The sequence below is a fragment of the Diabrotica virgifera genome, chromosome 8 (genome assembly GCF_917563875.1).
Source record: "Diabrotica virgifera virgifera chromosome 8, PGI_DIABVI_V3a".
NCBI classification, from domain to species: domain Eukaryota; kingdom Metazoa; phylum Arthropoda; class Insecta; order Coleoptera; family Chrysomelidae; genus Diabrotica; species Diabrotica virgifera.
In genome coordinates this window covers 96820618-96845646 of record NC_065450.1, presented here as the reverse complement: position 1 = coordinate 96845646, position 25029 = coordinate 96820618, and the positions used below count along the sequence as shown (strand labels likewise).

At 34.2% G+C, this 25029-nt stretch overlaps 1 protein-coding gene across 1 annotated transcript in view; it reads left to right on the top strand.

Annotated features, from left to right (window-relative positions):
* Positions 1–16327, top strand: part of LOC126890774 (uncharacterized) — a 31433-nt gene extending 15106 nt beyond the window's left edge. The window contains exons 2-3 of the mRNA XM_050659962.1: positions 7273–7481; positions 15701–16327. Coding sequence (XP_050515919.1) covers positions 7273–7481; positions 15701–16309 — 818 coding nt within the window. The 3' untranslated portion in view covers positions 16310–16327. The remainder of the gene's footprint in view (positions 1–7272; positions 7482–15700) is intronic.
* Positions 16328–25029: the final 8702 nt, after the last annotated feature.

Sequence of the window (25029 nt, the reverse complement as noted above, 5' to 3'; positions counted from 1 at the left end):
ACCTTATAATATGATGCTACTTTATTGAAAATGTCCACATTGTTATGTATATCTCAGTTAATAAATATTTTATTTTACCACATTTTTCTCAAGGACATAGGCGCAAAATTTCGCCTGTCAAAATGTTCAATGTGTTTTAAATGTATTCATTTTTTTCGAGTCCTGTGAAAACTACTAAATATTTTTGAAAAATTTAAAGGCAGAATGAAATATTACATTATTATTGAGGGCCGAAAGTCCCTGAAAACTTCTATAATGTTTATTTTAATAAGTTACAGGGGTGAAAATAAAAGAGAAAATTTAGGGTGATTTTTAATTGCAAATATTTCACTAAAAAGAAACTTTTTATTTATTCTAAGGGACTCTTGACCCTCGGTAATAAGGTAATATTTTATTCTGCCTTTAAATTTTTCAAAAATACTTATTAGTTTTCTCAGGAATCGAAAAAAATTAATACAATTTAAAACACATCAAAAATTTTGACAGCCGATATTTTGCGCCTTTCCCCTTAAAAAGAACAAAATTTTGTTTACAATTAAATTTCAAGCAATTCTTACGGTATTAATTTCAAAAGTAAATATTTAAAAAAACATATGTTTTGCTTCCACGTGCGTTTGTTTACAGTTGGGAATTTGTAAAGTGAATGGACTGTAGGCTGTCTGTCTGTCGGTCTGTCCGACCGCGAATATAACTGCTCCGTCACTATACCAGGTAGAATGACAAATGAGGTGTCTAATGAAAGCTTATAATCCAAGGATGGTACTAAAAGTGACAAAATTGACCTATGCTGTCTGTCTGTCGGTCCGTCCGACCGCGAATATAACTGCTCTGTCACTATACCAGGTAGAATGAAAAATGAGGTGTCAAATAAAAGCTTATAATCCAAGAATGTTACTAAAGCCCAAACTAGTTTGGCCTGAAGTGAGCGTCTAGAACCGGAAGTCCTAGAACAAAGGACCCCGCAGAAACTTTATGGGAAATGGCTCTCTGTCAAATGCTCTGAAACTTAGGATTGTGGTAATTCTTGATGTGTAGAACAAAAGACTCCATGGACGCGTAGCTCCAAAAAATCATAGTTCTAAGATATAAGCCTCTGAAGATATAGGTATAGAGAGGACGTTTGAGTTGGAATAAATTCATTTTCTCGAGAATGGGCGACTCTGGAGATAAATTACGAATCAGGTCAATTTTTATTTTTAAATTATAATTTTTGGCATATATATCATACTAGTGACGTCATCCACCTGGGCGTGATGACGCAATCGATGATATTTTTAAATAAGAATAGGGGTCGTGTGATAGTTCATTTGAAAGGCTATTTAATTCTCTATTCACTAATATAAACATCAACATAATCATTTATACAGGGTGCCCAATTTTTTTTTAATTAAATTAATTGAGACAAAAAGAAGAATGTATATAATTTATTTAATTCGAAATACATTTTACTGCTGTCAGAAAACAGAAAAAAATGTTTATTTGATAAATAAATATTGTTTTTTGCTTAAATTCAATATTAAAGCTGCCACCCACCTACCTCTTAGCAGTTTGGACATTTAATTTAAGCGAAAGGCAATGTTTATTTTTCAAATTAACATTTTTTTCTGTTTTCTGACAGCAGTAAAATGTATTTCGAAATAAATAAATTATATACATTTTCTTTTTGTCTCAATTAATTTAATTAAAAAAAAGTTTTGGCCACCCTGTATAAATAATTATGTTAATGTTTACATTAGTGAATAGAGAATTTAATTACCTTTTAAATGAGCTATCACACGACCCCTATTCTTATTTTAAAAAATCACCGATTGCGTCATGACGCCCAGATAGATGACGTCACTGGTATGATATATACGCCAAAAAAGTATTATTTAAAAATAAATTTCGAGCTGATTCGTAATTTATCTCCAGAGTCTCCCATTCTCGAGAAAATGAATTTATTTCAACTCAAACGTCCTCACTGTACCTATAACTTCAGAGGCTTATATCTCAGAACTATAATTTTTTGGAGCTACGCGCCCATGAAGTCTTTTGTTCTACATATCAAGGACTACCAGAATCCAAAGTATCAGAGCATTTGACAGAGAGCCATTTCCCATAAGGTTTCTGCGGGGTCCTTTCTCACCTTTAGTACCAGCCTTGGATTCTAAGCTTTCATTTGACACCTCATTTCTCATTATATCTGGTATATTGACGGAAGAATTACATTCGCGATCGGACGGAAAGACGGACAGACAGCCTCGCTAAGATTTCTCACCTTTAATAACATCTTCGGATTAAAAGCATTTATTTGACACCTCATTTTTTATTCTACCTGGTATAGTGATGGAGCAGTTATTTTCGCGGTCGGACGGACCGACGGACAGACAGCCTAGCTCAAATTTCTCACCTTTGGTACCATCCTTGGATTATAAGCTTTCATTTGACACCTTATTTGTCATTCTACCTAGTATAGTGACGGAGCAGTTATATTCGCGGAGGGACGGACCGACGGACAGACAGCCTAGGTCAAATTTCTCACTTTTAGTACCATCCTTGGATTATAAAGGACGTAATTTGGGAATTCCCCGCATGTAAAAGTCCTTACATGTTCGTCAAATTACTTTCGACTCGGCTAAATTAGTGTAGGCTAGGCCGTACTAGGCGAAGGATTTCCTGGCTGAAAAATCTACGTACGTGGTTCAACACAACCACTACAAATCTTTTCAGAGCAGCAGTGTGAAAAGTAGAGATTGCCATGATGGCCGCCAACATCCGAAACGGATGGGCACTACAAGAAGAAGAAGAAGGCCGTACTAGTTTATCCTGAAGTGTGAATCTTTATTATATCAGGATAAACTAGTTTGACCTAGGCCAAACTATGTGACAAAAATGTGATAATTCTTTTTAAAATATTATCCACGATAAAATCAATCTAACAAGGTATTCCCGACAAAACTAATTTGAATGGAGAATAATGCATTTTGTTGTCATTAAAATACTTGTCCGCCGGCGCCACTGAGTAAAGATCGAATTGTCGGTCGCACTCCCTACTTCCAATCAATTTCAAGTAGGGAGTCACGTGTGTCTGACGTAAGCAGTCTACGAAAGTAAGTGATACGCCCACTTAACATTGCAATGTGCTTCAACTGATAAAACAGCCTTAAGAAACTGAGATAATTCGTTTAATTCTAAAACGGCCCCTACGAAATTGGTACCATTGTCAGAATACATTTCGAACGGCTTTCCGCGCCTAGATACAAATCGTCGGAAATCCGCAATAAATGCTTCGGTAGTTAGATTATTAACTGCTTCGATATGCACACATTTTGTGGTAAAGCATATGAAAAAGCATATATAAGCTTTAGTGATTTTTGCACCCATTTTTGCACCCTTACCGAGCCTGTTTTTAATTTTAATAGGACCTGCGTAATCTACACCGGTAGTATGAAATGGAGGAGCAGGACGGGACCTACATTTCGGAAGATTACCCATTATTGGTAGCGCGAGTTTGACGGTTTAGCGCGAAAACATCTAACACAATTGTGCACGGTCTGTTTTGCGAGACTACGGCTACTAAGAGGCCAAAATTTCTCTCTTATATGATAGAGTAAATGTTGGGGACCCGGATGTAGCAATTTTAAATGTTCATGTTTAAACAATAGTTTGGTTAAGTGATGTTTATTTGATAATATTGCAGGATGTTTTTTCTGATAATTAAGTAATGAATTTTGAAGGCGTCCACCAACTCGTAGTATTCCCATTTCATCTAGAAAGGGAGATAATGATAGAATTTTTGATTTCTGAGGTAAGGTTTTAGATGGTAAGAAACCAAATGTTTCTTGTTGAGCTAATTTTAGCGAACATACCGTAGCGTTTTCAAGTTCAATTGAACTAAGAGGTGAAAATATTCTAATTTCTTGAGAGCTCTTGCAGTTATGACTAAACCTCAAACACCAAGCTGTCGTACGTTGCAGTTTTTGAAAATTTGAGAATTTTGATACAGGAAAAGGATCGACGATTTGTTTTGTCAAATAACTTATCCTTTGTTTACGCATTTCAGGAGGGTCTCCTTTGAATATAATAGGTGAGACAGGCCACATACTTTCGTCTTCACTTAGCCAGCGAGGACCATGCCACCATGATTGAAGATCTGGAAATTCTTTTAGATTAATTCCCCTTGAAATACAATCGGCAGGATTATCGGTACCCTTTCGTGTATCTGAGACACACGATTTTAAACAAAGGTTTGGAGTAGATTAGGTTGAGTTTTGATCCAAGCAAGACAGATACTAGAATCCGACCATAGATAAATCTTGGAATATTGCAAGTTAAGGGAAGATTGTACCTTTGCTACTAATTGAGAAAAAAGGAGTGCACCGCATAATTCCAGCCTCGGAATTGTTATAGATTTTAGAGGAGAGACTCGTGATTTTGCAAAAAGTAAGTTTACTTTAACTTGACCTATAGAGTCCACACTTCTAATATAAATGCAGGTTCCATAAGCGTCAATAGAAGCATCTGAAAAGCCATGAAGTTGTATATCAACTGGATCAGAAATTGTGACAAATCTAGGAGCATTGATATGGTTTAAATATTGCAGTTGTGTACGAAAATTTCGCCACTTGTAATCTAGCTCCATTGGTAATGATTTATCCCATGTTACTTTCGTTGCCCAAAGCTTTTGAAGAATTGCGACAAGGTCGTTTTGAATGGTTGGGCCAACATATTGAAGTTGATTGAATGATACACCTGTACTGGTAGGTGCCGAAGCATCAAATACTACTCTTAATTTGGTAGTTTGGTTTTGCTTATTGATCATACCATAATGAGGCATGTAGTAAGATATTTGCTTAATTTCTTGATTGTTATATATTGGCGACATGTGACCAACAGACATGTGTTCTTGCATAAACGTTCGATAAAGATTTGAAAGATTAGTGTTTTTTTGAAGTCTAGTTTCGAGACCATTTAAACGTTTTAATGCTGCATCCTTAGATTCTCCTAACAGAGATACAGGGTTCTTTAAAGGTATATTGACAATAAATCTGCCATCAGAATCTCGTTTTGTAGTTATTTGAAATATTTCCTCACATTCCTTATCATCTCCGGATAGAGTTTTAGATTTAGAAGAAGGCTCTTCAATCTCCCAGAAAGTTTTGAGCTGACTCTGAAGATCATCATTTGTAACCTCATTGGAAACAAACTTGCATAGAATTTGGTTAGATGAAGTACTTGGAATAGGGCCTGAAATTATCTACCCCAGAACTGTTTTTTGCATGACTAAAGACCCTATAGGACCTAAACAAATTTGACCAGCACTAAGAAGATTAAAGAATATTCCAGCACCTACTAGAATATCGATTTTTTCCATTTTGTGAAATGTAGGATCTGCAAGTTGAAGATGGTTAGGAATATTAAGTTTCGAAGCGTTGATAGGCTGACTTGAAAGACATTCGTTGATTGTCGGTATAATTAAAAATGATAAGTCAACTTGAAAGTCTGTACGTACAGATTTTATTTTGGCATTGCACCTTTTTCCAAGTTTGGTTGTTTGTTGACTTATGCCTATAACCGAAATGTTTGTTGGTAGTACATCTAAACCTAAAGTTTGCAGCATTCTTCTGTGATGAAGTTTTATTGAGATGCACAGTCTAATAACGCTCTGAGTAAATGTGGCTTCCCAGCTTTATCTCGTATTTCAACCAAAGCAGTTGACAGAAATACATAACTATCTTCAGATACGTTAGAAAACTGACAAATTGTGTTTTCATCATTTGGTATATGGATTGTAGTATGTGCTGTTGAATTATTTGAAGAATTTTCACCTTGTGGTGTTGTTTGTCTATCAGACTTATTGTTGAAGTTCAATAGACTATGCTGTGTTTTGTGTTTTGAATTGCATGTTTTGCACTTGTCTGCATAGCAAAACTTGTAAATATGATTGATTACCTTTTAAGCAATTTATGCAAAGCTTAAGAGATTTGACCTTTGCAATTCTGTCATTGACAGAAAGTTTTAAAAATTGTGACCAATTTTGAATAAAATGTGTATTTTCGTTGCAAAAGGTACAAAGTTTGTTCTCATTTGAAGAAGAAGACGAATTAGACACGTTGGTTTGATATTCTGCACAAGAAGCAGGTACTTTCGATTTGACACCCTTTGTGTCGCTGGTTAATGCTACCGTTTCAAGAAAATCTGCCTTTTGTTGAAGATATAACTTGAATTCACTAAAAGCTGGTAATAAACTTGATTGCTCCCTTCCTAGACTATTGGTTTGAACACCCTGTATACTCGTTACTTTCGATAGGTTTGCCGATTTATGAGAAGAGTTTAAAATAGTGTCATGATTAATAAGTTTGTCATATGAATTTAAAAATACTTTGCATTTGCTAGATACCGCATAGTATATGTCCTCAAATTCTTTTCGCTCAGTATAATGTTTTAACAATTCATCATGTTCGCTTTCTGATTCTAATTGCAAGTTAATATTGTCATATTCATTTAAAAGCTCTTTCGAAACGGGCTTTAAATTCGATAATTTGGGCGTTATCTAGTTGTGAATAGTTAAAATCTGCATTTTCATATTTAATATCTTCAAAAAATGAATTAACGAACTGCTGATATAATGTTTGTTTTTGTTTAATCGTTCCTCTAAGTTTCAGCAAGGATGGAGCCATTATGATTTATGATTATGACAAATGTCAAAAAGGTAATGGTTTTAGAAAAATATGAATGGATTTCTTACTTCGAACTTTTATGGGACTTAAATTTAGTAATGTTTAAATGTTGTATTACCAGTTAGCCAAACAATTTAATAAAACTGACTTTCGCTTAAATTCGGAATTAGGCCTATATTTTTGACGTTTTGATTTATTGTCAAAACTGGAGATTTTTTGTTAATTTTCTCGTTCCTCCTCCACAATACGGCTGCTACTGATCCGGCTCGAAGGACCAATGTTTATGATTTATAATTAGACTTTTTGTTGTTAACTTTCGATTGTAAAATGAATAATTGGAGTAATACTTTCGCAGAGCGATAAAAAATACGTCTGTAACTTCTTACAACTTTTAATCAACTCTCGTTGCTAAGCGTCGCACTGGACAATGTTTTTTAAGCTAAGCCTAGGGTTTAAACAATCAGTATGAACTACAAATATGGCTTTTTCTCAAAAGTCTAATATTGCTAGTTAGGATGTGTTTACTTAGCAGGGCAGTATAATACTGCTCATGGATATCATCCCCCACTGGCACCTTTAGAATCTATGCACTGTACTTATATTTGTTTTTTAGGTACTATGGCTCTATGTATTTTACTGAGAAGGCTTGCACATCCTAGTCGGCTTAAAGATCTTCAACCAATGTTCAATCTTTCTCCACAGTCATTGTCTCAAATTATTAATTATATGATTACATTTATTATTGAAAATCATGTACATCTTCTGACAGATCTAAGAAATGTTCCATGGTTAAATGAAGAGAGAATGAAAACATATGCCGAGGTAAATTTACTAAGCATTTAAATTCTAAGCAAATAGCAAAAAACAATTGACTGAAGTTCTCAATTATTTAATTGATGGATTCGACCGTTACTTAATGGAATTTATTTGGGATTCATTTTATCTAACAATAAAACACTGAAAACTTTTGTTTTCGATACTTCCACAAAATTTATTATAAAACTATGTGACTACAGCTGTTTCGGCAGAGTGCCTTTTTCCAAGTGATTTATTTTACTATGTGTTTGCATTTTAAAGTCTTTAACTGAAGAGGTTGAGGAGTAGTGAGCTGTTTGTATCAAATTGGTCATTCAGAATTGTATCTGTATTTTTCAACTTATTAAATTCCTTAGATTGTAATAAAGATAGCTTAAGGATTTTATTTTGAATGTGAAGAATTTGAAATTGTTCATTAAAGGAATGATTATGATCTAGAATCTAGAAGGTGAAGTGAGTACGTAGAATCTGTTTTTCTATTGTTGTAAGCCCTTTTGTGTTCTGCTATCCGTTTGTCAAAGGTTCTTCCAGTTTGACCAATGTAAGTTTTCGGACAGTCATCACAAGTCAGTTTGTAAAACCACTCTGTAGTTGCTTTCTCTTTCGGCTCTTATTGTTCTTAATTGCTTAAGTTGTTGTTAGTTCTGAAAGCTGGTGTTATTCCTTTCTTTTTTATGTATCAGGCTATTTTTTGATATCTTGCCTATGTATATGTGATAGAGCAGAAGGTACTGGATTTTTTCTATGGTGGTGGATAGACTAATTTCATAGCTTTCTTATGGAGTTTTTGGTTTAAAATTTTGTTAATCGTTTGTTCGTTGTAGCCATTGTTTACTGCTATGTGCTTAATGATGTTCAGCTCCATCTCGAAGTTATTTTTTGGCATGGGAATTTATGTCAGTCTATGTATCATGCTATGGTTGGCTTCTAATTTATGTTGTGTAGGATGGGATGATGAATTGTGTATAGTTGTGTCAGTATGGGTAGGTTTATGAAATACGGAGAACTCATGTTTGTTGTGCAGTCTGGTAATTGTTACATCTAGAAAGTTTATGGACTTATTATGTTCTGTTTCTATTGTAAACTCAATATTACTATGGAGTGAATTAATGTATGTTAAAAATTGGTCAAGTTGCCTGTTAGTTCCTGTTAAAGCATACTAGTATATCATCCACGTATCTCCACCAATATAAGAACTGTTTGAATACGGGATGTTTTGAAATTGTTATTTCAAGCTAGTTTATAAAAATATCTGATAGCAATGGGCTTAGGGCTTAGAGGATTGCCCATAATATACCCCAATATACACAAACAACAGTGCAGGACTTATTATGGGCAATCCTCTACCCATTGCTATCAGATATTTAAATGAACCAGCTTTACAGCAACTAACAGGCAACTTGACCAATTTTTATCATACATTTATTCACGCCTTAGTAATATTGAGTTTACAATAGAAACAGAACATAATCAGTGGCGTAGCTGACATGCCCGCAGGGCCCGCAAGGCCCCGACGTTATGAGGGGCCCCTTAAAGCCTTCAAGCTGAATACTTCTACTTTCTTTAAATTCGGGAACAAAACATATTTTCGTAATAAGCATCAAAATAGGAAACTTGGAAGGAAGTAACGAAGCGGGTAATTGACGTAACTCTTACTCTTTCCGGGTGCAATTTAGCGTTTCCTGGGCATGTTGGTAATTTAAATGAAAGTGAGTCCCAAAAAGGTAATTTTTTGTCGGTGGTTCTTTTACTACATAAATATATCGTGTTTTAACTAAATTAATCGATAAAAACAATAACTTAAAAACAAATTACTTGAGCTCCCAAATACAAAACGACGTTATAAATTTGCTGGCTCAAGAAACTGAAAACAAATTGATTAATTTAATTAAAAAAACGTTGTTTTTATTCAACAATTCTTGATACCACTCAATATCTTTCAAAACACGATCAGCTTAGTTTTATTTTCTGGTATGTAAAAATAACTTGCGATGAAAATAATTTACCTTCCAAAGCAGAAATTTTAAAATTTATACGATCAAAGCATCTTTCCATACAACTGCAGAGGAAAGGGGTATGGTGTGGCAAGCGTTATGAATGGTGTATATCCAGGCGTACAAAGGCGCATAACACATTGAAAAAATAGCTTCCTATGTTCATTGTGCATCCCATAATCTGAACCTAGTGTTGAATGATGCCGTTGCTGGTGTACATGAGTTGGATTTTTAGGATATAATTAACAGATTATGTTTTTTTAGTGCAAGTATTAAAAGATGGGATGTATATACTATGTACCTACTATCACAACTTTGGATTCATCGTGTTTGAAAACACTTAAAAGGTTTTGTGAAACCCGGTGGTCATCCAGACATGATGCTGTTATGGCTTTGCGTAGAGCTTTCCGATAAGTAATGAAATCTTAACGAAAATTTCATTGCTATCTACAACACGATCAAAAATTAGAAGCTAAAGCATTATTAGAGCATATGAATAATTTTGAATTTGTCGTTAACATTACTGTTAAATCTAAAATACTTAACTTTATTAATCTAACATCAAAACTTTTGCAATCTGAAACGGCAGAGTTTACGGTCTCCCTTCACTAGTGGGGTATTATACGACTGAGAATCGGTTACCGAAAAAATACAAAGAAACGTATGACAAGGAATACTTACGCTAAATTTCAACAACGGATGGCAGAAAATAATACTGGATTAAATGAAATGTTTGATTTTTGTTGTTTCCTATTGCAATAATTTCTTTATGCCCGCGCGGAATAAAGTATACCGTTATGTGGTTCGTTACACTAACTGATGAAGACTTATTATTAAAGAAAGGCCAAAGATTGTCACTTACCCATATTTGAGTAATTATACTGTTAGCTGTCGTTATGTTTATAATAAGGGGCCCCACAAAAATAGTCGCGGGGAGGCCCCCCAATCTTCAGCTACGCCACTGAACATAATAAGTCCATAAACTTTCTAGATGTAACAATTACCAGACTGCACAACAAACATGAGTTCTCAGTATTTCATAAACCTACCCATACTGACACAACTATACACAATTCATCATCCCATCTTACACAACATAAATTAGAAGCCAACCATAGCATGATACATAGACTGTCAGAAATACCCATGTCAAAAAATAACTTCTAGATAGAACTGAACATCATTAAGCAAATAGCAGTAAATAATGGCTACAACGAACAAACAACAAAATTTTAAACCAAAAACTCCATAAGAAGAAAGCCCTGAGATTAGTCTATTCACCACGACAGAAAGAACCCAGCACCTTCTGCTCTACCACATAAACACAGGCAAGATAGCAACAAAACTAGCCAGATACATAACAAAGAAAGGAATAACACCAGCTTTCAGAACAAACAACAACTTAAGCAAATACATTACGAACAATAAGAGCCGAAAGAGAAAGCAACTACAGAGTGGCGTTTACAAACTGACTTGTGGTGACTGTCTGAAAACTTACATCGATCAAACTGGAAGAACCTTTGACAAACGGATAGCAGAACACAAAAGGGCTTTCATCAATAGAAAAACTGATTCTACGTATGCACTTCATCTTATAGATCATAATCATTCCTTTAATGAACAGTTTCAAATTCTTCACATTCAAAATAGAGACCTTAAGCTATCTTTATTACAATCTAAGGAAATTAATAAATTGAAAAATACAGATATAATTCTGAATTACCAACTTGAGACAAACAGCTCCTCACTCCTCAACCCCTTCAGTTAAAGACTTTAAAATGCAAACACATAGTAAAATAAATCACTTGAAAAAAGATACTCTGCCGAAACAGCTGCAGTCACATAGTTTTATAATAAATTTTGAGGAAGTATCGAAAAAAAAGTTTTCAGTGTTTTATTGTTAGATAAAATGAACTTCCATCAAGTAACAGTCGAATCCATCAATGGACCGTGATAGTCGTGACGTCAAAACGTCAAAAAAAGTTTTCCAAACACGTTGTGTCTAGGTACACGCTAAAATGTAGGTACGCAAATAAAAAAGTTAAACTTCATCAAGCTAGTGACTATTTAGCGTGGGCAGTGACTGTATATTTTGATACACGCTATTTTGATATGTTAGTGTTTGTTTGATAGAAAAATATTTGTTATGACGTTTAATTCTACCTAGCTTTTTTATTTGCGTACACGTTAGCGTATACCTAGACACAACGTGTTTGGAAAAATTTTGACGTCACACTATCCCGGTCCATTCTTATAAGTGTCTTTTGAAAGCAAATAGGTGATCTTTTGAATTTGTTTAAAAAATTGTTTAATTGATATAAAATATTCAGATATACAGAAACTGTGTGTGTTTCTTTTTAAAGGATCCCTCAGAAACCTTATGGGAAATGGCTCTCTGTCAAATGCTCTGAAACTTTGGGTTCTGGTAGTCCTTGATGTGTAGAACAAAAGACTCAGTGGGTGCGTAGCTCCAAATATCATGGTTTTAAGATATAAGCCTCTGAAGTTATAGTTTGGGCGTGATGACACAATCGATGATTTTTTTAAATAAGAATAGGGGTCGTGTGATAGTTCATTTGAAAGAATATTCAATTCTCTATTCACTAATATAAACATTAACATAATTATTTTTACAGGGTGCCCAAAAAATTTTTTGAATTAAATTAATTGAGACAGAAAGAAGAATTTATATAAATTATTTAATTCGAAATAAATTTTACTGCTGTCAGAAAACAGAAAAAAATGTTAATTTGAAAAATAAACATTGCTTTTCGCTTAGGTAAATTAAATGTTCAAACTGCTAATAGGCAGGTGAGTGACAGCTTTAATATTGAATTTAAGCGAAAAACAATTTTTATTTATCAAATAAACATTTTTGCTGTTTTCGAACAACAGTAAAATGTATTTCGAATTAAATAAAATTATATACATTCTTCTTTTTGTCTCAATTGATTTAATTCAAAAATATTTTTTGGGCACTCTGTATAAATAATTATGTTAATTCAATCGTCATTCATTCATTCATTCAATATTCATTAATTATATCTTCATTCAATTATGTTAATGTTTATATTAGTGAATAGAAAATTGAATAACCTTTCAAATGAGCTATCTCACGACCTCTATTCTTATTTAAAAAAAATTATCGATTGCGTCATGACGCCCAGATGGATGACGTCGCTAGTATGATATACAGGGTGTCCAGAAACTCTACCGACAAACGAAGACAGAAGATTCTTCAGATAATTTTAAGACAATTTAACCCAATTCACTTAGTCCGAAAATGCTTCCTAAGGGAGCTAGAGCTCTTTGAAGATGGCGTCTTGTAATGAGTTTTTCTTAAATACCTCCAGAACTCTTCTGTTTAGAAAAACAAAAATTGGTACGCGTATGTATCTTCCAGATGTCAGGAGCTTAAGAGGTGCTGATGTGGGATCAGACCACATGCTAATTAAAGCGAGACTAAAAATTAAATTAGCCAGAGATAAAAACCAAAAAATCAGCAGAAGGAACAAGTACAACGTTGATGCCCTAAAACAAGAATGTATAAGAAATAAATTCAGTGAGAAACTGGCAATTAACCGAACAGTATCACAACAAACTGGAGAGTCAGTCGAAGAAACATGGAAATATTTGAAAGAAGTGATGATGAATACAGCAAAAGAAACAATCGGATTAAAAAGAAGATAAAATAAAAAATGGATTACCAAAGACACTCTACTACTGATAGAAGAAAGAAAAAAAATCAAAGAAGAAATTCTACAAAAGGAAGGATCGGAAGAAGAGAGGGCACTTGAAAGGAAATACAAGGCAAAAAACGCAGAAGTAAAAAAACAAGCCAGAAAAGATAAAAGAAACTACATAAATGAGATGCTAAATATATCAGAAGAAGCAGCGAAAGAAAACGACTTACGAACACAATATACAATCATACGAAACTTAACAGGAAAAGCACAACGAAATATACGAGAAGCAAAGGATAAACAAGGAAATAGAATAAAAAATGAGAAAGAAATAATACAAAGATGGAAGGAATACTTCGAAGAGATATATGCTAAGCATGAAATAACTCAAATCATAGAAGATGAAGTAGAATCACCAGAGCTAGAAGTGAATATTGGAGAAATTACAATGGAAGAATTTGGAAACACCCTAAAACTACTAAAAAATGACAAAGCCGCAGGAATCGACAATATACCCATTGACATAATAAAAGCAGACACCGAGCAGTCAGTAGAGATGCTACATACACTTTTGAATAAAATATGGATGGACGAAGAATTGCCAAAGGAGTGGAAAGAGGGATTGATTATAAAAATACCCAAAAAAGGAGACCTGAGCAAATGCAACAATTGGCGTGCAATAACACTACTAAGTGCCACATCCAAAGTGCTGACCAAAATCATTTTGGAAAGATTGAAGCCGGAACTAGATAAAAAACTGAGAAACAACCAAGCAGGCTTCCGTTCCAACCATTCCACTATTGATCACATTTGCACCCTTAGAATTATCTTGGAACAAACAAATGAATGGAATAAAGATATAGATGTGAGTTTTATCGACTTCGAAAAGGCATTTGACCGTGTAAATAGGGGCACAGATGTGGAAAATCCTTAGATTATATGGGATACCACAAAAATCGTAAACTTTATTAAACTCTTCTACGAAGGATACAAAGCTAAACTAGAACATTCAGGTGAAGTAACAGAAGAAATATCCATAGAAAGTGGAGTCAAACAGGGTTGTTTACTATCCCCTACCCTATTTCTTATTATGATAGATTGGGTAATGAGGAAAGTAATCGACGATCGAACAGGCATCAGGTGGAACCTTTTCAAACAGTTAGAAGATCTCGAATTTGCAGATGACATCTGCCTGATAACTGAACACCGAAATCATATGCAACCAAAAATTGACAAATTGGCACAGTACTCCGACACGATCGGACTTCGAATAAACACAGAAAAAAACTAAACTTCTAAAAAATAATAACCATCCAAATAATAAAATAATGATAAACGGCAAAGAAGTAGAAGAGGTAGACAAGTTCTGGGATCTGTTACGGAAAGGAGCGGGGGGTGTAAAAAGGATATACAGACGAGAATAACAAAGGCGCAACACGCATTCAACGCTTTAAATAGAATTTGGCAAACAAACGAAATATCGGAAACAACAAAAATTAAAATCTAACAGTTGCATTAAAAGTATACTGCTCTATGGAGCAGAAACATGGAAACAGGACGAAAATACAACTAAAAAACTACAAACATTTGTAAACAAATCTCTAAGAAAAATCCTGAAAATATACTGGCCAGACAAAATAACTAATACAGAACTATGGGAAAGGACAAAGCAAACTAACGTATCAGTCTATCGACTACAGTCAAGGAAAAAAAATGGAAATGGATCGGCCACACTTTAAGGAAAGACCAAAGCAACATAGCAAGAAAAGCGCCAAAAATGCTTAAAGGTTAAAGACAAAAAAGTTATGCGATAAAATAACCGTTGCCCTACCCAAAACTGACGCCTATGACCGATACTAGAAATTCATAACGGATAGAATTGAATCATTTCTGGAAAGTAAATATGCATACCAATTTTCGTTTTTCTAAATAGAAGCGTTCTGGAGGTATTTAAGAAAAACTAGTTACATAACGCCATCTTCAAAGAGCTCTAGCTCCCTTAGGAAGCATTTTCGGACTAGGTGAATTGGGTTAAATTATCTTACAATTATCTGAAGAATCTTCTGTCTTCGTTTGTCGGTAGAGTTTCTAGACACCCTGTATATGCGAAAAAATTATAATTTAAAAATAAAAATCGACCTGCTCCGTAATTTATCTCCAGCGTCGCCCATTCTGGAGAAAATGAATTTATTCCAACTCAAACGCCCTCACTGTACCTATAACTTCAGAGGATTATATCTTAAAACCATGATTATTTGGAGCTACGCGCCCATTGAGTCTTTTGTTCTAGACATCAAGGACTACCAGAACCCAAAGTTTCAGAGCATTTGACAAAGAGCCATTTCCCATAAGGTTTCTGCGGGGTCCTTTAAATCAAAAATTAATAAAACCTAACAATAATATGATTTTTCTCGAAATGTACGTTTGATAAACTGACATTTTTTCATCATTTCTACGCCAATAGTCGGCATTGTCATCAAAGAGACTAAAAAGCCGACAGTTGGCAAATTCACGTTGGAAACACTATAATTATTTGTTTATGTTTTAGGCTGTAGGTATAAGAGGTGGTGCTGTTAAAAATTGTTGGGGATTTATAGGCGGAACAGCAAGGGGAATATGTAAGCCATCACAAAATCAAGAAGATTACTATTCAGGGCACAACAAACAGCACTGCATAAAATATCAATCTGTTTTGTGTCCCGATGGGATAATCATAAATCTAAAAGGAGCATATATAGGTCGAAGACATTATTCTGCAATTTTTAGGAAATCTAATCTTTATAATGAATTAGAAGCTGTGACAACTTTAAAGAATAGAAATTATGTTTTATATGGGGACCAAACTTATCCTCTAAATAATTTGCTATTAGTTCCATTTCCTAATAAAGAAGAGTTGCTACCCCATGAACAGGCATTTAACAATTCAATGAAGTTTGTTAAAACTGCTGTAGACTGGGGGTTTCAAAAAGTTATAGCTCAATTTGCATTCTTGGATTTTAAAATAAACCAAAAACTATTATTACAAGATTTAGAAAATATGTATAAAGTTGGTGTTATATTAAGTAATTGCCATACTTGCTTGTATGGCAGCCAAACCTCTCATTTTTTTGGTGTAGTACCACCAACACTTGAGAACTACCTACATATAGAGAAATAATAAAATTTTTTACTTTTTTTTTATTTTTTTTATTTAATATACATAGTTATTTTCCTAACAAGTGCAGAAAGTCATTCTTTTCCGCACGCGACTGCAGTTTGCCGAACGACGCGAAGCGGGAGTTCGGCAAGCAGTCGAGTGCGGAAAAGAGACTTTCTGCAAGAATTAGGAACAATATTTTTTTAAGTGTCTTTAAAAAATTACCAAATCTTAATCAATTAATTTAATTAATATGAAAATACATACACAAATTAATTCTTTGACAAGGTTGTCAAAACCAAACTTTCAATATAATTAGTTAGCATGACGACGATCTTGGTTTCCATGACGATGATTCAAAACGACTGTTATTGTCTACCGATTTGACTTTCGAATATTATGTCAAAATAATTTTATTTCATCGAATTGTCGCGTTAATTTCATTAAAACAGGAACACAATAAGATATATTTGAAATCAATTAGTAAATAATATCTAAATATTAGTTTATTGCATGTATTATAATTACTTTAAGGCCATATTAACATATCTAAATTAACACGGGTGCGAAAAAGTAAAAACCGCGTGCGGAAAAGTAACACGCGTGCCGAAAAGTATTCCGCGTGCGGAAAAGTGAAACTTTCTAAACTAAAATGCGTGCGCGAAAGTAGACATTTTTGCACGCTCGTAGAAAAAAACTTTAACAGGAATCTTGCTATCCGATCAAGAACCAGTACTGTGATCAATAAGCAAGTTAGTTATATCTACAAAATATTACAAAAAAACTTATCTAAGGTCACATTCAGCAATATTCCTTAGGCTCTAATATATTATAGTACTACTAGCTAATGTGTACACTTTAGCCGCACTTGGCTCAATTTTTTCACTTTCACGCACTTGTTTAACTCATAGCACTAACTCAAACGGCTTCATTCTGTTAAGTCTTCTTATCTGGTTGGCGTTGTCTAGGAGTTTGATGGCCTCGACATTCACATGGTTGGAAAGCCTTTGTTCATGACTTTCGGCAAACTTACTTATTGTCTGGATAACCTTATCCATCTGGAGGTCTCGATGAAGATCACAGTTTCTGAAGTACCATGGAGCGTTGACGATGTTCCTTAACACTTTATTATAATTTCGTTGTATAATTTGGATGTTTCTTTCTTTTGTACAGCCCCATAGCTGTATCCTATATGTCCATATCGGTTTAAGGACTTGCTTATACAATAACAATTTGTTATAAGTAGACAGAGTGGTTTTTTCCCATCAACCAGTACATTTTTCTGAACTTAATATCTAATTCTTCGTTTTTTTTTCTTAATATGCGCTTTCCAACTTAGCTTTGAATTTAATCTCATACCCAAATACACACACCAGCAAAATTAAAGGAACACCTTAAAAATGGGACATGTTTGATGTCTCGAATTTCCTAAACCAATTGTCCGATTTGAGTGATTTTTTTAGTATATTATAGCCTTATTATTTAAGAATATCGGTGTAACATTGTTGCTAGACAGGTAAATGCCATTTTATACCGGATGTAACAATCATACTGTGTTTTTCCTTAAAGTTCGGAACCCCTGTGGAATATTCCAGCATATATATAAAATATTGAAATTAAAACTCAATTGTAGTCTTAGGCTTTCTTGACATTTTATTTTTTGGTTCATTTGCTTATGTTGTATAATAAAAAAAATTAGGTACGTTAACTAATTCAGAAACGTTCAGAAAGTCTTTGGCCGCGGAGTCAGTCGGTTGTGTTTTGTTTTGATTTGCATCGGCCAGCTGCTCATTGTTTAAATGTTTTGTTTTGTTATTGTTTTGTTTTGGAGTCTTGTGAAACTAGTGTAAGTGTTCAATTTTTTTTGTTTATTTTCATTCGACCCAGTTTATTGCATATCTAACCTTGAAACCATGTTTTACAACTGTGACAACTGCCTTGAAAAGTTTGCGGATTCAGATAAATATAATCGATTGCGGTGCGATGGAGATTGCCGCAGAAATTTCTGTATGCGATGCACAAAATTAAATAAGTCCACCACTAAAGCCCTATTGGAACAAAAATTTCCCCATCTAAGATTCTTTTGTACGGTATGTGACTCGCCTAGCTTAAGATATTTAAACGAAAAAATAACCAACTTATCAAAAAATCAAATACCACTAGAGAACTTTGAAGCTTTAACTCAAGTTACTAAGAAACTTACTGATAATTTGCCTGTTTTCATTGAGACTTACGATTTGTTGACCAAAAATGACGACAAACTGGACTATCTTACGAAAAAAATTGATGAGATCCATAAACTAAATAACCTGCTGAATCCTGAAAAGGTTTTAAAATCTGTTGGGCAGATGGAACATGATATTTTTAATATATCGTCAGTTTTTTTCGGGGGTTCAGATGAGACTATTAAGGTTCAAATCCAAGAATCAAATTCAACTGATATTAAGTTGGGATTAGATAGGCTCTCTTCAAACATCAATGAAATATCGAATCAAATGAGCAATCTTACCAAAAGTCTATCTACCATACCAACGAAAAAAGAGGTATTGAAGAAAAATACATGTTATGCCACCTCAAGTACCCAGACTGAAGAGCCTCAACATTTCGAAGCAAATGCAGAGCAAAAGTCAAAAATTACAGAAGATAAGTGTCACTTTGTAGTTATTAGTAACTTGAGCCCAATATACACCCCTATACAAGTGGTTCACTATATTAAAGAGAAGCTAGGTATCAAGGAATATATAAGATGTTATGCCCTCCTTAAAGATGCCGACACAACAACTGGTTCTTCATTCAAAATAGGTATAAAATCTAGAACATCTATTAACCTATTATTTAATAAGGGCATTTGGCCACCTGGTGTAAACATTAAATGGTCTATCGAATCTTCATATTCCGAACCAACGCTTTCATCTGAGTCACATAAGAATCCGAAGAATATCAGAAGTCCTATTAGCCTGGAAAATTCAAATAGCAGTTTATGCAACAACAAAGATGAAGTTCAGAGCACAAACAGACAAACAGGCCATCGAAATTTGCAAAACTAAGAATCCGTTCCATACCCATATTAATTTCATTAAGAAAGATACTATAGAACCATCGACTAATTTCGATCCATTGACCCCACCAAGAGTTAGATTAACCAATAACTCTAATAGTCGATATCTTTTAGCCAGATTAAGGGAACCGGATATCTTAAAGGCCATTAAACTTCATCTTGCTTATTTACACGACCAACCTGCATCAGTATTTTATGATGGGTATACCAAATACCAACACAAGTGTTAAATTGTTTCTGGCTTCCGAAGGACTTCCTACAAAGAGTGAAGATCTACGAAAAATTCTTCTAGATTTTAATGATGCTTATGGAATTGGTGCAGATGAGGTTGACGCTGACCTTGCTGCTTTTAGGTCTTTTCTAACTTCGGAAAGAATTATTCACCTGCAAAAATCAAGGGAATGCCACCGAAACTACTATTCCGCTGCCTCTCCAAGACGAAATTTTTAAACATCACGACGTGTTCTGAGGGACTAGAATCCTCAAATTATTTTAGTGATAACAACTTTAGCATGGTTCTGATTAATATTCGTTCTATAAGATATAAAACTGATGAATTATTTCTGTTTCTAGAGGAATTAGGGTTTCCAACGATAGTTGCGGTTACTGAGCACTGGCTTGAAGTCAACGAGCCTTTTTTTGTAGAAAAATATTCCACTATTGCTAGGTATGACCGTCCAAGTTCAGCTCATGGAGGCACCCTAATTCTTTCTACAAATAATGATTTTTCTCTGGTAACAAAATATGACTTTCTATTAAGTGAAGCATTCTTTGAGTTTTCCTTAGTTTACAGTAAGAACCTTAATCTTTATATTATTTGCATTTATAGATCACCTGACTCTTCCGTGGAACTATTTTTTCAGAACCTGCTTAATTTGTTAGATGACCTGCCCCATAAAAGCAGAAAAATTTTATGCGGGGACTTCAACATTAATTATGCTGCTGCTTGTGCTACACAAATATCCCTGGTCAACATATTTGAATCATATGGTCTATCAATGCACATTGATTCTCCTACAAGGATTACAAAAACTTCATCTACCATAATTGATTATATTGTCTCAGATTTCTCACCCCTTGATGTCTACGCTACAACTGTTAATGCGGGACTATCTGATCATGAAGCGGTTTATACGAAGTTTAACATCTTTAGCAAGTCCTCCTCGAAAACTCGACGTTTAGGCAGGATTTTTTCCGGTCGGAACTTTCGTAAATTCCAAAATTTATGCTTAACCTCTGAGTGGCACTTTCCTTCCATGGACGTCGATTATAATTTCAGTGATTTTTTGAATAAGCTGGTCTGTATCTTCAATAAAGCATTTCCTTTAATCACAATTAAGCAAAAACATCGCAAACCCTGGACTACCGAAGGTGTCCGCATATCAGCCAAAAACATGCGTTCACTACTGTATATCAAGAAATTTACTACCAACGTCTCTGTTACTGAATATATCACCAAGTACAGGGCAATCTATTTAAAACATAAAATCGGCTAAAAAATTGTATTATCAAAATCGTCTCAGAAGCTCCAAAAGTGTTGCAAAAGAAACTTGGTCCATAATAAACGATCTTCGAAATAAAACTCACACAGCTCAAACATTTTCCCTTCCAGACCCAGAAAATCTAAATGAATATTTTGTTAATGTGAGTAAAAATATAACATCAACTATTGTGTCACAACAAGATCCCATTTCCTATCTCCCTAATTCAGGAAAGGTTTCGAATTCATTCTTTATAAGACCGGTTGGTAAATCTGAACTGATCCAAACAATCAACAGTATCAAAAGCAAATCTTCCTGTAGTACCGATGGACTATCCATAAAAATTTTCTCAAATCTCCCAGACAATGTGTTGGGAGTCCTCATCTCTCTAATAAATGATTCTTTTGAGAAAGGTAAATTTCCAGAGTGCCTAAAGACGGCCATCATTATTCCTCTTCATAAGGGTGGTGAAAAATCTATTGCCTGCAATTATAGACCTATTGCATTACTACCGGTACTCTCCAAAATTATTGAAAGACTCCTAAAAGCCCGACTTATGTCCTTTCTCGTTGATAACAAGATTTTATCACAAAATCAGTTTGGATTTTTAAATAATAAATGTACCACCGATGCCATGTTTTCTGTACTACATGAGGTTTATCAAGCATTAAACAATAATCTCCACACTGCCACTGTTTTTTGTGATTATGCCAAAGCTTTTGATTGTGTAAATCACGAAATTTTGATAAAAAAACTAGATTTCTATGAAATTCGAGGTATTTCTTTGAACTGGTTTCAATCTTACTTGGAAAATAGGAAACAACTGGTTAGAGCAAATGATACAGACTCTAGTCTCAAAAATGTTGTATGTGGGGTACCGCAAGGTTCAGTATTGGGTCCTCTACTTTTCCTTATCTTTATTAATGACATCACTAGTTTAAAAATCGATGGAAAAGTTTTTCTTTTTGCTGACGATACCAGTATCACTTGGAGCAACTCAAATATCGCAACTCTTCATGCTACTATAACTTCTGATCTACTCACAATAAAATCCTGGTCAGATTCTAATTTACTCTCTTTTAACGTAGATAAAACAGTAGCATTACCCTATAAAGGAACTCTTCAACCCTTACCTCTTCATAACAGCCAGATCAGTATCGTTGATTCTGTAAAGTTTCTTGGTATTTTTTTAGATAGCAACCTTAAATGGTCCCTTCATATCGATGTGTTAAGCAAGAAACTATCCTCAGCTTGCTTTGCAATAAGATCTGTCTCTAAGGAAATGGATTTAGCCTCCTCCAAAATAACATACTTTTCATTGTTCGAGTCCCATCTTCGATATGGTCTGCCTTTTTGGGGTTTTGGTACAGCTGCCCAATCCGATGTTATTTTTAAATTGCAAAAAAGAGCAATCAGATATCTGTTTGGCCTCAGAAGAACAACACATTGCAGAAGCTACTTCAAAGATCACAGAATTCTAACATTACCTTCTTTATATATTTTAGAAACTGTTTGCTTAATTCGTAAACATCTACATGTTTTTCCAGAAAGACCTAGACATGACTATTCCACCAGAAATTCTACTTTTGACATCTATTTACCGATCCCGTCCAGTGAGTTAGTAAAGAAATCTATATTATATCCTGCAAAAAAACTATACAACCATCTCCCTCTACAACTTAAATCTGCAACATCTTTCCCCAAGTTCCGTAAAATGACTAAAGCCTATTTATCTGAAAGACCATATTATTCAATAGTAGAGTTTCTTAACCAATAACTAAGAAATTACAGTACTGTTATGTATAAGTAGAATCTTAATCTATATTTGAGTGTCATATGCAGCAGCATACCTTATTAAATTACTTATTAAATTTCTTAAGGTAGATTACGCAATTTGCAATTTTTTTTTAAATTTTGCAATAGATTGTTACTGATGTTTATTCGACTTTATTATGTTTTATTTATATTGACGATTTGTATAATTTTAGTAAATTGTATTTGTTATTGTTTTTATTTATGATTCTTGTAAGCTTTGTCTATAAAATTGTTAAATTTTTCATGACAATAAAGCATATTTCTATTCTATTCTATAACTACTAGCCATGTTCTTCATCAATACAGGGTGTTTCTAAATAAGTGTGACAATCTTTAAGGGGTAATTCTGCATGAAAAAATAATTACCGTTTGCTTTATAAACGTTTCCACAAATCCTTCGTTTCCGAGATACGGGATGTTGAATTTTTTCTTACAAACTGACGATTTATTTATTGCTCTAAAACAGGTTGAGATATGCAATTGAAATTTGGTAGGTTTTAAGAGGAAGTTATTACGCCTTTTTTGACACACAATTAAGAGTTTCATATTAACCATTGGCGTGCATACGGGTATAAACATTTTAGATATATACCGTATGCACGACAATGGTGAATATAAAATTCTTAATTGTATGCCAAAAATGCGCAATAACTACCAAATTTCATTTGCATAGTTCTACCGGTTTTAGAGCATTAAATAAATCGTCAGTTTTTGAGAAAATTCAACATCCCGTAGCTCGGAAACGAAGCATTTGCGGACATATGTTTATAAAGCAAACGGTCATTACTTTTTCGTGCAGAATTGCCCCTTAAAGTTTGTCGCACTCATTTAGAAACATTCTGTAGTGATGAAAAACATGGCTAGTTGTTAAAGTACCTAACTTTTTTATTATCCAACATAAGCAAATTAATAAAAAAATGTTAAGAAAGCCTAAGGCTACAATTTGGTTTTAATTTCAATATTTTATATATGCTAGCCAAACCATTTGTATGCAACAACACACTTTCTTCTTGTTTTTTTGCTGGTCCTAAAAAATCCACACGAAATGTCTGAAGAGGATATCTACTTGGAACGTTAGTACGATGCTCAATCAGGAAAAATCCAATGCGCAATCAAAGAAATGGAACGCATGAAAATAGCAATAATGGGCACAAGCGAAATGAGGTGGCCTGACTCAAGTTATTGTGACAGAAGACTACAGAGTATACTATTCAGGATCAGAAAATGGTAAATATGAAAATGAAGTTGGAATGATCACATATAAAAGTATAGCCAAACATGTCAACAACTTCATACCAGTGAACGATAGAATCCTCCCGTTACAAATAAATACGTCACCGGTGAATACAAACATCATACAAGTCTATGCACCCACAGCAGATCACAGTGATGAAGAAATATCAGAATTCTACAAACAAATAAGCAACCTTATAAAAGATATACCGAGACACGAACTCCGTATAGTCATGGGAGATTTCAATGCTAAAATAGGTAACGGAAAAGAAGGGCAACATGTGGTCCACATGGATTAGGATAGAGAAATCAACGCGGAGAAACAATGAGTATCTTTGCAGCTGAGCATGACTTAATCGTGCTGAACACATTTTACAAACTACCACCTAGAAGCCTGTATACGTGGAAATCACCTCGAGACAACGGAGAAGACGTTATTAAAAGAAATCAAATAGAGTATATGCTTGTTAACAAAAGATCGAAATAGTTTCAACAGTGCTAAAACCTACCCAGGCGCTGATATTCAATTTGACCACAATCCTTTAGTGGGCGTGTATAGAACCAAGTTAAAGAAAATACGCGTAAAAACTGTAAAAAAATATGACATGAGAAAACTGAAATGTAGCGAAGTAAAAGAAATAGGCAGCAAAACATTAAATGGAAAATTCAAAGAAATCGATAATACAACGGAAAGCACAGAAGATAAGATAGAATACCTTAATAAAACGATAGACGACATTAAATACACTTATGAAGAACGAAGAAGGTAAGAATAAGACATGGATGACGACAGAGATTCTGCAACTAATGGAAGAAAGATCAGAGAAGCCAAACAGAAAGAACTGGAGAAAAAATGCCAAGAAATCGAAATTCTGCAAAGTAAATACGACGACTTCAACGTGCATAAAAAGGTAAGAGAAATTACAGGCAAATGTAAAAACAGAAGAATAAATAAACTGGTTAATGACAATGGAGAGATAATTGTGGACAAAGAGAGTATCACTAATACCTGGAAAAATTACATACGAAATTTATTTTTTGATGAGAGGGAGAACCAGTCCCCAATACCTACGGAAACAGGACCACCTATACTGAAATGGAGCAGAAATAAGAGCAACCATATCACTAAAGGTAGAGCTCCAGGACCAGACGGA